Raw genomic sequence first — 15,274 nt, 5'->3', positions numbered from 1 at the left:
TGCTTCAGTGATGATATTCCTTATGTATTTCCTCTTTGCTCTTCTCAGAATTGCTTGTGTAGTCTTTCGGACCTCCTCAAATTGTGCTTTGGCCTGTGCCAGATTTGTCCCCTTCAGCCATTTGTTCCTGGCTTCCTTTCTCCTTTCCAGGGCTTCTGCACATTCCTTTCCAAACCAGATCTTCTTGCCCACTGGGTTTCCCCATGAGTGTTTCCTTTGCTGTATCCCTAACTGAGCTCTGGATGTTTCCCCACATAAGTTCGAGCTCCTGATTCGCGTCCACTTCGCTGAGTGCTTCAAAGCGGTTACTAAGTTGCAACTGGTATCTGGTCTTCGTTGCCTCATCTTTTAGTTTCTCCACATGGTACCTCTCCACTATTTTTAACTTAGGCCCCGTTCTTCCTTTACACTGTATGTTTAAATGGCCTGTGACCAGGAAATGATGACTCCCACCTTCGGCACCCCGCGCTGTCTTAACGTCTAACACCCATCTCTTGGCTCTGAGATCAACGGCAACATGGTCTATTTGATTTACAGTTCTCCCATCTGGTGATACCCAGGTTCCTTTATGTATGTTTTTCCACTGGAAGTTTGTGCTGGAGATGAACAACCCTAATGATGTCGCGAAGCTGATGAACCTAACTCCATTGTCATTGCTTAGGTTGTGTAGACTGTGCCTACCTGTTGTGTCTTGGAATATTTGTTCTTTCCCAACCTTGGCATTCATATCACCAAGGAAGATCCTCAGGTGTCCATTTGGTATAGCGTCCATCACTGCCTCTAGCTGTGCATAGAACTCGTCTTTCACTTCACATTCGCTCTCCTCTGTGGGAGCATGACAGTTCACAAAAGTCGCCTTAATATGCTTTACTTCCAGTGTTAGAACAGATATTCTTGGGTTGACTGAAATGAATTCTGAAACATTAGTGGCCAACGTCTTACTGACGCAGAAACCAGTGCCTAACAGATGACCTCGTTCACAGGCTCCGTACAGAATTGTACAGTTTTCAACAGCAATGCTCCCAGCATCGTCCCACCGGATTTCTTGCAGTGCAACTAGGTCTAGTTTGTACCTCTGAATTTCCTTGACCACACTGATTGCAGCTCCTGTCTTGTACAGATTCCTTACATTCCACGTTCCAAATCGTATACCGTTTCTTTGCCATTGACGTCGTCTATTTTTGTCAGTAATGTTCCGAGGCTTACTTGTAGTCTTGAAAGCACGTTTAATTTTTTACGGAGAGAGGGTGCTGGCCTCCCGTCCAACCTGCGGTGTTACCCTCACAGCTCACAGGACTGCTGGCTTTTCTTAAGGGGTGGACTCCCCTCAGGAGTTGGGTTATAGGAAGGAATAAGAAAATTGGAAAGACGCCCTCGGGCCTCGAAACCTAATACCGTTGGGGTCGAAAAAGCAAGAGTTGGCCAAGGGAGGCCGACAGGGAAGGAGAAAGAAGGAGTCTGACACAAGTAAGTGGAAGCAATGTCAGACTCAGCTCGGGTCCCCGCGGTCGCCACCTGCGTACTTCTAGCTGAAGCCCCTGGGGCTACATAGAAATAGTGCACATAAAAAAACGTGTTTTTGTTAATGTTGAAGCCAGATTTTGGAAAGTGAAATTTCAAATTTTATCATATTAATGCATTTTTTCTATTTGATTCACTTTAGACTGTGTCCACTTCATTCAGTTAGAAGACCGAGGTCAGATACACCAGTGGTCCAACTTTGAACCATCAACCTCACTCCGGCCAGAGTTATTTAAATGTGGTGGATTATGTAAAATTTGAACAGTGCGCATACAAATGGTGTCATTAGCTGAGCATTAATTTCAGCCCAGTTAAAATCTTTTGTGAATGGAATTAATCAACTCGCACAATTTGTTTGCGTGCCAGCTCAGGTTTGTTGTTCAAACCTTGCTTAATATACTGTGACATAATTGCAAACAGTGGAAAATCCAGGATGAAATCTAAAAATATTATGAAACGAAAATTGCTACTCACTGTATAGTTGAGGTGCTGAGTCACAGATAGCACAACAGAAAGACTGTCACAGATAACACGTTTGTAGTCTCAGGCAACTGAAGCCATACTGCGAGCAGCAGGGAGTGGTGATTGGGTGCAGATAGGAGGGGGCTGAGGCAGGTAGGGGAGGGGGAGGGATAGTATAGTATGGTGGGTGGTGGACAGTAAGTGCCACAGGTCACACAGACAGCAGGGGATAGTTGGGGGGGGGGGGCAGAAAAGGAGAGAAATAAAAAGACTTGGTGTGATGGTGGAATGATGGCTGTGTAGTGCTGGAATGGGAACAGGGAAGGGGCTGGATGGGTGAGGACACTAACAAAGGTTGAAGCCAGAAAAGCTGGTGTTGGTGGTAAGCACAGGCTGTGCAGGAGTCATTGACATGAATGATGTCATGTTTAGCAGTGTGCTCAGCAACATCAGGGTCCACTCGTTTCTTGCCACAGTTGACTGTGGCCATTCATGCAGACAGACAGCGTGTTGGTTGTTACGCCCACATAGAATGCAGCACAGTGGTTGCAGCTTATTTTGTAGGCCGTGTGACTGGTTTCACACTGCCTCTGATGGGACAGGTGATGTTAGTGACCAGACTGGAGTAGGTGGTGGTAGGAGAATGTACTGGACAGGTCTTACATCTACCTCTATTACAGGGGTATTAGCCACGAGGTAAGGGATTTGGAGCAGGGGATCTACATCTACATCTACATCCATACTCCGCAAGCCACCTGACGGTGTGTGGCGGAGGGTACCCTGAGTACCTCTATCGGTTCTCCGTTCTATTCCAGTCTCGTATTGTTCGTGGAAAGAAGGATTGTCAGTATGCATCTATGTGGGCGCTAATCTCTCTGATTTTATCCTCGTGGTCTCTTCACGAGATATACGTAGGATATACGTAGGGGGGTTGTGTAAGGCCGGACGAGTATATTGTGTAGGTTCGGTGGACGGCGGAATACCACGGTAGGATGGGTGGGAAGGATAGAGGGCAGTACATTTCTCATTTCAGGGCAAGATGGGAGGTAGCAGAACCCTGGCGGAGAAGGTGATACAGTTGCTTCATTCCTGGGGGGATACTGAGTTACGAGAGGAATGCTCCTCTGTGGCGGGACTGTGGGAGGTGGTGGGAGACTGGAAAGACAAGGCAGGGTAGATTTGTTTTTGTACAAGGATGGGAGGAAAATTACGGTCAGTGAAGGCTTCAGTGAGACCCTCGGTATATTTTGAGAGGGACTACTCGTCACCGGAGATGCGACAACCACGGGTGGCTAGGCTGTACGGAAGGGACTTCTCGGTACGGAATGGGTGGCAGCTGTCGAAGTGGAGGTATTGCTGGTGGTTAGTAGGTTTGATATGGATGGAGGTACTGATGTAGCCATCTTTCAGATGAAGGGCAACATCTAGGAAGGTGGCTTGTTGGGTTGAGTAGGACCAGGTGAAGCAAATGGGGGAGAAGTTGAGGTTCTGGAGGAATGTGGATAGGGTGTCCTTACCCTTGATCCAGATTGTGGAGATGTCATCTATGAATGTGAACCAGGTGAGGGGTTTAGGATTCTGGGTGTTTAGGAAGGACTGCTCTAATTGACCCACAAATAGGTTGACATAGGATGGTGCCATGCGGTTGGCCATAGCTGTACCCCATATTTGTTTGTAGGTAATGCTTTCAAAGGTGAAGTAATTGTGGGTGAGGATATAGTTGGTCACGGCAACTAGGAAGGAGGTTGTCAGTTTGGAATCCGTCGAGCATTGGGAAAGGTAGCGTTCAGTAGCGGTAGGACCGTGGGGATTGAGGATGTTAGTGTTAAGGGGAGGTGGCATCAATAGTGACGAGCAGGGCACCCTGTAGTAAAGGGACAGGAACTGTGGAGAGCTGGTGGAGGAAATGTTTGGTATCTTTTATATAGGAGGGTAGTTCCCAGGTAAAAGGTTGAAGGTGTCAGTCTACGACAGCAGAGAATCTCTCAGTGGGGGCACAGCAACAGGCCACATTGGGGCATCCTAGGTGGGTGGGTTTATGGGCTTTAGGAAGCATTTAGGAGTGCAGGGAGTGGAAAGGGTGAGCAGAGAGATGGACTCCGGGGAGAGATTCTGGGATGGGTCTAAGATTTGAGGAGTGATGGGAGATCCTGCTGGATTTCTGGAATGGGGTCACTGTGGCAAGATTTGTACATGGCAGTATCTGACAGCTGGCAGAGTCCTTCTGCCAGGTAATCATTGCAGTTCAAAACAATAGTGGTGGAGTCTTTGTCCACAGATAGGATTATAAGGCTGGGATCAGTTTTTAGAAGGTGGACTGCGGTTCTTTCTGTGGATGTAAGGTTAGTTTGCACGTTGGGGGATTTGGGTTCAACATTGGTCTTTGTTCGAGTCTGATGGGTGGAGTTGGTGACAAAACGTTGTTTCCACTGTAGGGCCTGGGAGAAGGAGAGGAGGTCCTTCAGAAGTCCTGTGTGATTGAATTTGGGAGTGAGACAAAAGGTGAAGCCTTTGGAAAGGACTGATACTTCTGTGGGGCTGTGGCTTCTGGACTGGAGCAACTGAATTACATTCTATTCCAGGGTTTGGACTACCTCTCATCGAGCCCTGAAATGAGAAATGTCCTGCCCACCCTTCCCCCAGTGGTATTCCTCCGTCCACCTAACTTACACAATATACTCGTCCATCCCTACACAACCCCTGCTCCCAATCCCTTACCCAATGGCTCATACCCCTGTAATAGGCCTAGGTGCAAGAACTGTTCCATACATCCTCCCACCACCACCACCTACTCCAGCCCGGTCACAATTACCACCTATCCCATCAAAGGCAGGGCTGTCTGTCAAACAAGTCATGTGGCCTACAAGCTAAGCTGCAACCACTGTGCTGCATTCTATGTGGGCATAACATCCAACAAGCTGTCTGTCTGCATGAATGACCACAGTCAACTGTGGCAAGAAACAAGTGGACGCTGAAGTTGCTGAGCACACTGCCAAACATGACATCCTTCATGTCAATGACGGCTTCACAGCCTGTGCCACACGGACCCTTAACACCAACACCAGCTTTTGTGAATTGCACTGTTTGGAACTTTCCCTGCAATACATTCTGTGTTCCCATAACCCCCTGGCTTCAAACTTCGTTAGTCATTGTCTTCACCCATCCAGCTCCATTTGTACATCTCTTCTTTTCTGCTACACCTCCTCCGCACGTCTTGCCTGCCGCCCGTCTAACCTGCAGTACTTCGCTGTCCGCCACCCCTACCCTTCTGTCCTTCCCCGTCCCCTCCCCACCCCCGCCTCCTACTATCTGCACCCAATCGGCACTCCCATCTTGCCCTGGTGCTGCTGCTCGCAGTGTCCTTCGTTGCCTGAGACTACAGTCATGTGTGGGTGAGTTCATTTGTGTGTGTGTGTGTGGGGGGGGGGGGGGGGTCTAGTTTTGACGAAGACCTTACTGGTCGAAATCTTTATCTGTGACAGTCATTTTGTTGTGCGTCTCAGCACGTCTGCTATGCTGTGAGTAGCAACTTTCCTTTTCATAATATTGTAACATAACTACAGTAACCCAGATATTTTAATGGCTATACAAGTGGCCACTGCTCGGATCTGAAAAATGAGCCCCCAGCCCCCTAAAAGCTGTGATTCTGTACTCGGAGTTTTCATACATATTACTTACAGATCAATATCCATATCTGTGGAGGCTTCTAACAATATTAAATTGACCCCATGGAATGAGAAACTTATCCAGTTAATAATTTATGGTCATACACCTTATTATTTCTGGTCTCTGTGCCAACGTAAGTGTATTTGTCCATTGCTCGTTGTGACTCTTAGATACTGTTGTCGGATCTGACCCATTAGCACGCATAAAACAGTAATGTATTAAAGATTTTGTCCTGGCTACTTTGCTTAGATGGAAGAACAGTAATTTCTGTTTTATGTTACAGGAGCAGAACTGTGTAAGAATGAAGACTGAGCTACCTGAAAATGCACGACAAAAGGTAGGAAGGCAACACAAGCGTGCTTGTTGCTTTGGTTACACTTAGCAGAAGTATCTTTGTGTAAAAGTTTGCTATGTTTGTTGTTGTTATCCTTGTCTTTGATCTGAAGACAGGTTTGATGCAGCTGTCTCTGCAAGCGTTCTCCCCCCTGTATAACTATTCTTTCTTCTGAACCTGCTTACTGTGTTCATCCCTTTGTTGCCATCTACAGTTTTGTACCACACAGTTTCCTGCATTTCCAAACTGACAATTTCGTGATGCCTTAAGATGTGTCTTTTCGATCGATCCTTTCTTTTCTCCAATTCTGCCGTAAACTAATTTTCTCCTGAGTTCTATTCAGTACCTCTTCATTAGTTTTGTGATGTACCCATCTAATCTTTAGCATTCTTCTATACCACACTATTCTCTTCTTGTCTGAACTGCTCATCACTTATGTTTCACACCTGTACAGGCTACACTCCAGACAAATTCCTTCTCTAAAGACATCATAACACTTAAGTACAACAAATTTCTGTTCACTGTACTCTCTGTATTCTCACTGCTATGATCGTCATCAGTTACTTTTCTGCGCAGATATCAAAACTTGTCTGCTACTTGTAGTCCCTCATTACCTAATGTAATTTACTCAGCACTGCCAGTTGAATTTGCCGACTTTCCGTTACCCTCGTTTTGCTTTTGTCAGTTTTATCTCATAATGACTCTCAAAGACGTGATCCATTCCATTCCTTCCATGTCCTTTGCCCTGTGTGACAGAATTACAATGTCCTCAACAGACATCCCAAGCTTTTATTTCTTCTCTCTAAATTTTATTTCCTTTTCCACATTTCTCCACAGGTTTCTGTTCTGCTTATTCAGTGTACAGATTGAATAACACCATGAAAAGGCTACAATCGTGTCTCACTTCCTTCTCAACCACTGCTCCCTTTTTATGCTCTTTCACTTTTAGTCTCAACTGTAGTCTGGTTTCTGTACAAGTTGTAAGTAGATTAGATTAGATTAATACTTTGTTCCATAGATCATGAATACGACACTTCGTAATGATGTGGAACGTGTCAGGTTAATAAAAGATGTCTGTACAAGATATTACATTACACAAAATATTGCATGACACTTATGTTTAAGTTGTTGTTGTTGTTGTTGGTTTTTTTCCCCCCCTTAATTTATATCTAAAAATTCAGCCAATGAGTAGAAGGAGTTGTCATCTAGAAATTCTTTTAATTTATTTTTAAATGTTAGTTGGCTATCTGTCAGGCTTTTGATGCTGTTTGGTAGGTGACCAAAGACTTTTGTGGCAGCATACTTTACCCCTTTCTGTGCCAAAGTCAGATTTAACCCTGCATAGTGAAGATCATCCTTTCTCCTGGTGTTATAGCTATGCACACTGCTATTACTTTTGAACTGGGTTGGATTATTAACAACAAATTTCATAAGTGAATATATATGCTGTGAGGTTACTGTGAAGATCCCTAGATCCTTAAATAGATGTCTGCAGGATGACTGTGGGTGGGCTCCAGCAATTATTCTGATTACACATTACACGTTTTTGAGCAGTGAATACTTTTCTACTGAATGATAAATTACCCCAGAATATGATGCCATACGAAAGCAGTGAATGAAAGTAGGCATAGTAAGCTAATTTACTGAGATTCTTATCACCAAAATTTGCAATAACCCTAATAGCATACGTAGCTGAACTCAGACGTTTCAGCACACCATCAATGTGTTGCTTCCAGTTTAACCTCTCGTCAATGGACACACCTAAAAATTTTGAAAATTCTACCTTAGCTACAGACTTCTGTTCAAAGTCTATATTTATTACTGGAGTTGTGCCATTTACTGTACGGAACTGTATATACTGTGTTTTATCAAAATTTAAAGAGAGTCTGTTTGCTGAGAACCACTTAATCATTTTGTGAAAAACATCATTTACAATTACATCACTTAGTTCTTGGTTTTTAGATGTTATTACTGTACTTGTATCATCAGCAAAAAGAACTAACTTTGCATCTTCATCAATTTGGAATGGTAAGTCATTAATGTATATCAAGAACAGTAAAGGACCTAAGACCGAACCATGTGGGACCCCGTACTTGATAGCCCCCCAGTTTGAGGAATCAGCTGTTGTTTTAACATTACATGAACCACTTATTTCAACTTTCTGCATTCTACCAGTTAAGCATGAATTAAACCATTTGTGCACTGCCCCCCCCCCCCCCCCTCAAATCATAATGATTTAGCTTATCTAAAAGAATTCCATGATTCACACAATCAAAGGCCTAGCACTGTGCTTGCTGTATTTTAACCCTGCTGCCATCAGAATTTTAAAGAGTTTTTTTCCAGCCGACAGTATTAAAAGCTTTCTCAGAATCTACAAATGCTATAAAAATAGATTGCCTTCCTTGAACCTGGGTTATGAGATAAAGTAAGGGGTCAGTATTAACTTGTGTGTTCCTACATTTCTCCCAAACTGAAACTCACCTTCCCCATGTTATATTGTACAAGTCTTTCCCTTATATTGTAAATAATTTGTGTCCGTAATTTGCAACTGAAACTTATTAAAGTAATGTTCTGGTAATATTCACGCCTGTCAGTTATATGTGGAAGAAAGAGGCTTGATCTCCCAATTATAAAGGAGGTAGACTGGCTGGCCAGTGCTTGCTTTCATGAGGGGCAAATGCCAAGTAGAGGAGAATGGGAGTAGATTTTCAATGATTTTTGCACAAGAAAGTTTTAAAATTATTTTAATGTGAAATACATTATGATGCAAGACCATTATTATAGATTTACCTCACTTTTTTCCTCATGCTCAGCAATCAGGAATGTCACTGGCTGGGCACAATTTCCAGCCATGCCCAATGGAACATAATTTTACAGTGGGTGGGGTAAGTTGTTACACATAGTGTAGCCTTTTGCATATTGATAAAAATGTTATAGTTTTGTAGTATTTATTGTTGTTTTTCTCTTACAAGTGATTACATATCAGTAGTATAGAAAAGTCTGTTTTGTTTTTACACATATATTTTCACATGAGAAATAAAAAAATTACAGAAGACAAAACATTACCTAACAACAATGACTAGCACCAAGCAGATGTATGTTAAGTATGTAGATATTACCTAAAACATATGATACTTAAAATGAACAGTTACAGATATACTGTACAGTCAGTTAAGACAGTTAAAATATAGACATTTGGGCATGAGATATACATAGTCTGAACAGGTGCATTAAAAGGGTAAGCAAGAAACTTTAACATAAATAGTTATATCCAGATCAGACAGCAAAGCATCACTCTGCTGGAGATACGGAGTGCGGCTCTGTGATGCCATCTGGGAGTGATCTGCTGGGGCACTCATTTAGCTGTGGTCCGTGCTCTGATTCAGTGTTCCTCAGTTGCACTCTGGTGAGCTTTCCGTGCTCCATTTGAACAGCGTGTCTAGACTTCTACCAGTGCCTACCCTAAACTGTTTCGGGCAGTTCAGTATTCGACGGGGTGGATCCATTTCCGGAGTTCTGTCTGCTACTTGTGGGATAATGTCCATGTTCTTAATTTCTGTATTGTTGGCAACATGTTCAGTCCATTTGGCAGTAATGTCGTGGTTGTCTTCCAAATTGGTGGTTCTCCTGATAGGGCGACGAGACCTAAGACGATCTGGTGGAGGAGGGTGCGGGACTTTAATCCGGACAAATTTCAATTTGAATTTCCCGCCATATCGTAGATCTGCCAGAGGCCGCAATTGGCTTTCTCGAAAGCCGCAGGCATCTAGTAAACAGTCCTAGAACCTCAAAATGGCAGAGGTGTTACGGACAGGTGTGTAGTACAACCGAAAGAGCCGCGATTATCAAAAGTCTTTGCCCTGGGCGTTCACCCACTGCAAGAGTTTGAACCTTCAGGTACCCGAGATCAACTTTTTACTATATTGTGGCCAAGTATAGTGCTTTGGAGAAGTCTGGATGTCGTGTCCAGTTAGGGTGATACTGTGCCGCCACATTTCTTTGAATAGAGCAAACTGTCACTAAAGAAGTTTATTTGAATGTCTTGACGAATGTTGTGAGGCCGTGGGTGGTAATTGTGGCTTCTGGGAGATATGTCTTTCAACGGGACTGTGCACCAGCCGATACGGGCTCTTGGATCAAGTTGACATGTTCTGGTCAAAGGAGTTCTGGCACCCGAATAGCACAGATTTGAACCCTCTCGATTACTACGTTTCGAGTGAAGTCGAAAGAGTTACAGATAAGATGAGCCACCCTAATATTCACATCTCTGCACACCGCAATTGGAGCAGCATCGGTGAACACGGACAGCGCTGTCTTAAAGAGTGCGTGCGATCGCTTCGGTACGAGATTAGAGGTGGTCATTGTGGCTGAAGGGGGTTACATCGAGTGATGTTACTCTTGAAAGATACCACTACTTGAATGTAAAAGGATTTTCATTTGTATTTTCTTTTTAATCAATTTGCTTTTAAAAATAGTTCATTTGTCCGGATTTAAGTGCCGCACCTTGTGAAGTTTTGTGGCTGGCTGGTAGTTTTCCTGGCCGATAACTTTTAACCACTCCTCTTGAGCCGGGCTGTTCTGCAGAGTTGAGGAGTTGCGATATTGGCTAGGATCGGAAGCCACACAATGGGAGAGGATTTTAGTGTGCCCGATACGATCCTTATTGCTCGATTTAGCTGTACGTCGACTTCATAGGAATGGTGGCTCTTATACCACACTGCAGTGCAGTATTCTGTGGTAGAATACGTGAAGGCCAATGTAACACTTCTCAATGTGTTTCCATTTTCATCCCACGAGAATGTTGTTCCTAGACTGTATTTTGTGGGCAGTTTTTGTCAGACGTTGCTTATAAGTCAGTGATCTGTCCAGAGTGACTCCTAGGTATGTGGTGCAAGTGTTGTACCGTATTCTTTCACCGCCAAAGTAAAAATCAAGTATTTTGAGAGCCAACTATTGCTAAGATAGGAAGATTAGGTTTGAGGCACCATTTCATTTAGTATTTTTGCATTATTTCTAGGTCTTCTTGCAGTTGGTCACTTCCTTCCTCCAATGTTTGATGTTGGTTTTCCAGTGCCATATTGTCAGCATAGATAAATTTTGTTGATGTCATATGCAGTAGAAGAAGTGGTGCAGGACTGACCCCTAAGGAGGGCCATTTTTGAGAGTACGGGTAGAACTGGCTCTCTCATTAATGTGTACTGTAATTATTCTAGTACTAAGTATATTCTGGATTAATCTGGTGATCTTTTTACACAGAATTGTGTGTTATAGTTTCTAAATATATTATCTCCTTTTTTGAGATAATGTCATATGCCGAGGGTAAATCTATAAATGCGCATGCAGTTTGAAGACCTTTTTGAAAATGAGCTTTTATAAATGAGTTTAGTGCCAGAACACAGTCGGCACAGCATCGGCAATTAAAGCCGGCCTGTTGTGTAATGATTGATTTATCGGTTGTAGGGGAAATTCTGTTCTGTTAATCTCTCTAGGAGTTTATAGCACACGATTAAATGTGATGGGCCGATAGCTCTGTGGACTATCTGATGGCTTTCCCGGTTTGAGAACAGCAAGGATTTTGGATTTCCTAAAATCATTGGGGATATCACCAGTCTGGAGGATCTCGTAGAAATTCAGCAGCCACTGTTTGGTGGACCCACCTAGATTCTTCAAGAACTCAGGGAACACACCATCTGGGCCAGGCACCTTTCTGTGTTTAATTTGCTTCAGAGCTGAATTTAGGGTTTCTGTTGGGAATGCCTGTGACTGTTGTGAATTGTGTGGGAGTGAATGAGCTGTTGGAGTTACTGCCCTTTTTTTATTATCTTGGTGAATGTCTTTCTGAAGATGAAGATTTTGAAATTTCCACGAGGCAATCAACAATTTTGTTGTTATCTGTCTTTTCCAGCGGGGGGAGCAGCAGCGCCCAAATGCCTGGGGAGGCTCCACCTCGTCCTACTGGAGTGTGCAAAGCTTATTTCTTCTGTAGTCCGTTGCCACCTCTGTGCTCTGGTGGAATTCAATAACTCTATTATTTGGTTTCCAATCAGAGGATCTCCAGTTTCTTCATATCTGTTTAGCAATACTTCTGTATCCCTCAACCGACCCAGTATATAATCGTTACGAAAACTCCGAGGTATGTTCTTCTCGGCTGCGTCTTTCGGGATGGCTACAAATGTCTTAGTTTCCTGCAGTAGAAGGAACAATTTGAATGTTCAATTTGCTCTCTTTACAGAACATGTTGAAGTTTGATTTTCTAACAATCTATCATTTTAGTTTGGCAGTTTTAATGATGAACTTGAAGACGTATCATGAGGCTGACAGGCTTACACTGACCTAGGGGAAACTGTTTAACACTTTATGGCAAGAGGGCATTGGGCTGTCAAATTGGTCTCTATTGACGAAACAGAGGTTTTTCTGCCACCTAGCCAAGTGGAAAGTTTTACTTTCTTTGGCATCATACAGTAGTTGCAGGTCCTTAGCTTCCGTCAATTTCACCACCGTCTCAGCATCTCTGTCGTTAGATGTGTATCCCCTGGAGGTATGACGGCCATCGAAGTTGTCTACGTATTCGACTCGCCCGTGTATACGGCAGGGTGAGCCACAGTGGTTATGTTGCGGTTGGGCCATCTTACTTTAGGAGACTTGTATAACGAAACAGTGATTATGTTTTGGAGTTTTAAGATTTCCAGGCCATCTCGAGTACAAACCACAGGCTCTGCACAAAATTCAATCAGATTATCTTTTACGTAGATTGCCGAACTGTGTGTGCTAGACGAGGCATAGGTTGCTGTCTTGAAACCCGCCTGTCATCGAGTTCATTGGCATTATTTATACGGAGTTCTCAAAGACAGATGGTGTCGGTGCACTCCTTCTCAGCAGTTCGTGCAATGCACTCGTCCTTCGATCTAGACATCTCTTCGCAGTTAAATTGTAACACCCGGACTGAAGGTCCGATTATTTTAATCGAGTGGTCGTAAGGGTGACCACCTTTTGTGTGCTTCATTTCGGACATCAAGTAGCGTCTGCGATTGTGCTTCTCGATGTGAGTAGCCTTTATGTCAGTTACACCATTACCTGGGGTGTACCCGTAGGCGGTGGTCTACTCACACACCCTACATTACTGGTAAGCTGACATTACTCCTTTTGCCACTTCTTTTGGTGTTGTGCCGCTTTTTGTCTTTTTTAAATTTCTCACATTGCCTTCACACGAAAAATGTGTTACGAGAAACTGCATGTGACACGGGTCAGGTTGTTACACTGTAACATCTAGCCCCGATGAAACTGTAACAAATTGCCCCATATATCACCGCTTCCTATTTAGGTGCAGATAGGAATCATTTTTAAACTGTAAAGTAATTTTAAACATTTATCACTACCTCCAGTTACGTCTTCCACATGTTAACAGACTTGCACTGATCTACAAAATGGCTTTGTTGCTATTAAAAAATACTGGGAGAAGAAAAATTACAGACAGACGGAATACAGTGTTTCCTCTCACAGCCTGTCTGGTACTGCCAGCCCACCCACCAGTGATCGGCTGGAGAACTGCACCGTCAGGAGCTACCATCTGCTACGGAGCCGTCCACGGCGTGCCGAAATTCACGTGTGCAGGGTGTGCGGACCACCGGCGGGCTGAGGCCCGTGCTGTCTCGGCTTTGCTCCGTCCTTAGTGGAGGTAGCCAGAGGAGCGCGACATTTCATTTAGTATTCTGCTGTGGCTCGTTCCGGTCGGCACGACTCTCTGACGTTCGGTAGAATTGTGGGGTGGAGGACGTTCACAGGTCCGGTGGCTGTTTGCAGAAAACAGGCAGTCTAGCTATCTACTGTTATGAGCCCTTTAAAATGAGTGGCAATTTGCATAAGCATTGGGTGTTGCAGATTTGCTATGAAACAACATTATAATATTGTGCAGAAATAATCTACATTGGCAGTGAAAGAGCAAAAATTACAATGATCAACAGATGGGATTCATTGTTCTCTACATGAAGGAGGGCTTTGTGCTAAAATTTATGGCACGGAACATGTAAAGAAAGTGATGTTACGAATAGTAAAATTTCTAAAGTCACTCACGTTATTCTGCTATCACTTGCAACAGTTTTCAATAGAATGGAGTGAAGAGTGTGGAGACTTTATATACAGGACTGCCAGTAAGTCTCCCCTGACACACGGTTCTGGGTGACTTTTCTAAACATTGCGGCTGTATTGGGCCATTCCTGACAGCTGAGGAAGCCGTCTGTATGGGCAGAGTTGCAACTTTTCTGCTGCTGCCAGAAACAATTCACTATACAATGTTCTGCTTTACCAATGGATTGCACCATGTTATTTTGCCTCTTCCAGCAGCATGCTGCGATACTGTGCTGCTGGTAATCCAGTGTATATCAGTACTGCAGATATATACCTGCAGTCAGCAAACAAATAATTAATTACATAACTTTTTTTTGGGTGGTAACTGAAACGCGGGACAACCCCTTGAAGCCCTGGTGCAACTCGGTTAGGAGATGATGGAAGCTTTAGAGTGTGAATTAAAGGTGAATTAAACAGGCACAGAAATTGACAGTGGGGACCAAGAAGTTAAGAAGTGGACAAATAAAAAAAAAATGTTCAGTGGGTAAGGTGCGGGGAATACAGTTAGAAAGAGAAGGGGAGAAAATAGGGTAATGGTGGGAAGATGAAGAAAAAAAAAAGTAATTGACTAATTAATGAAATTTTTCCGTTGGGGAAAATAAACTATTGTTAACAGAGATTGACAGCAATTTTCTATGTAATTTATGGATTCGTAACATAAAAGGGAGTTCCTCAGAGAGTGCTGGTTGTATATGAATGAAGATCATATTCATGAGTTACAGACTGATACCAGTTGACAAGAAGAAGGTAGTGTCTGGGGGGGGGGGGGCACCTCGCTCTCTAGAATTTTTATGTCAGCCGGGCAACATCGCTGTGAGCATCGAGGCAATCATCCGACTGACACACTACGGTGAAGATAATCATTTAGTAAAACACCGTGTCATGCTGCACACTCTCGTCTGACAGGAATCTTCGACCCTTCGAGGGACCGAAGGCGTTTTAATCACTCGGGGAGAGACTGAGACTATAGGGCAGACGCTCGAGTGTCTCCCATTGGAGTCGGTGTGACTTCTGCAGAAGAGGCTGGCCTACCAGATTGACCGGCACGTCTTGTCGAATTGCGAACTTGGCGCGCTGTTCCGCAGTGGTGGCTATCGACAGAAGTGCTGCCCCACACACATTCTTCGTTCTCTGACGGATTTACGAATAAGCACACATTGATCCTGT

The 15,274-nt window shown here is 43.8% G+C and overlaps 1 protein-coding gene across 4 annotated transcripts in view; it reads left to right on the top strand.

The window, feature by feature from the left end:
• LOC124553594 (zinc finger protein 436-like) overlaps positions 1–15,274 on the top strand; it is a 214,855-nt gene that overhangs the window by 75,129 nt on the left and 124,452 nt on the right. For all 4 annotated transcript variants that reach the window (XM_047127450.1, XM_047127448.1, XM_047127449.1 and 1 more), the window contains one exon: positions 5,933–5,986. In XM_047127450.1, coding sequence (XP_046983406.1) covers positions 5,933–5,986 — 54 coding nt within the window. The remainder of the gene's footprint in view (positions 1–5,932; positions 5,987–15,274) is intronic.

This window comes from Schistocerca americana, chromosome 11 (genome assembly GCF_021461395.2).
Source record: "Schistocerca americana isolate TAMUIC-IGC-003095 chromosome 11, iqSchAmer2.1, whole genome shotgun sequence".
NCBI classification, from domain to species: domain Eukaryota; kingdom Metazoa; phylum Arthropoda; class Insecta; order Orthoptera; family Acrididae; genus Schistocerca; species Schistocerca americana.
This window is presented reverse-complemented; position numbering and strand designations above follow the sequence as displayed.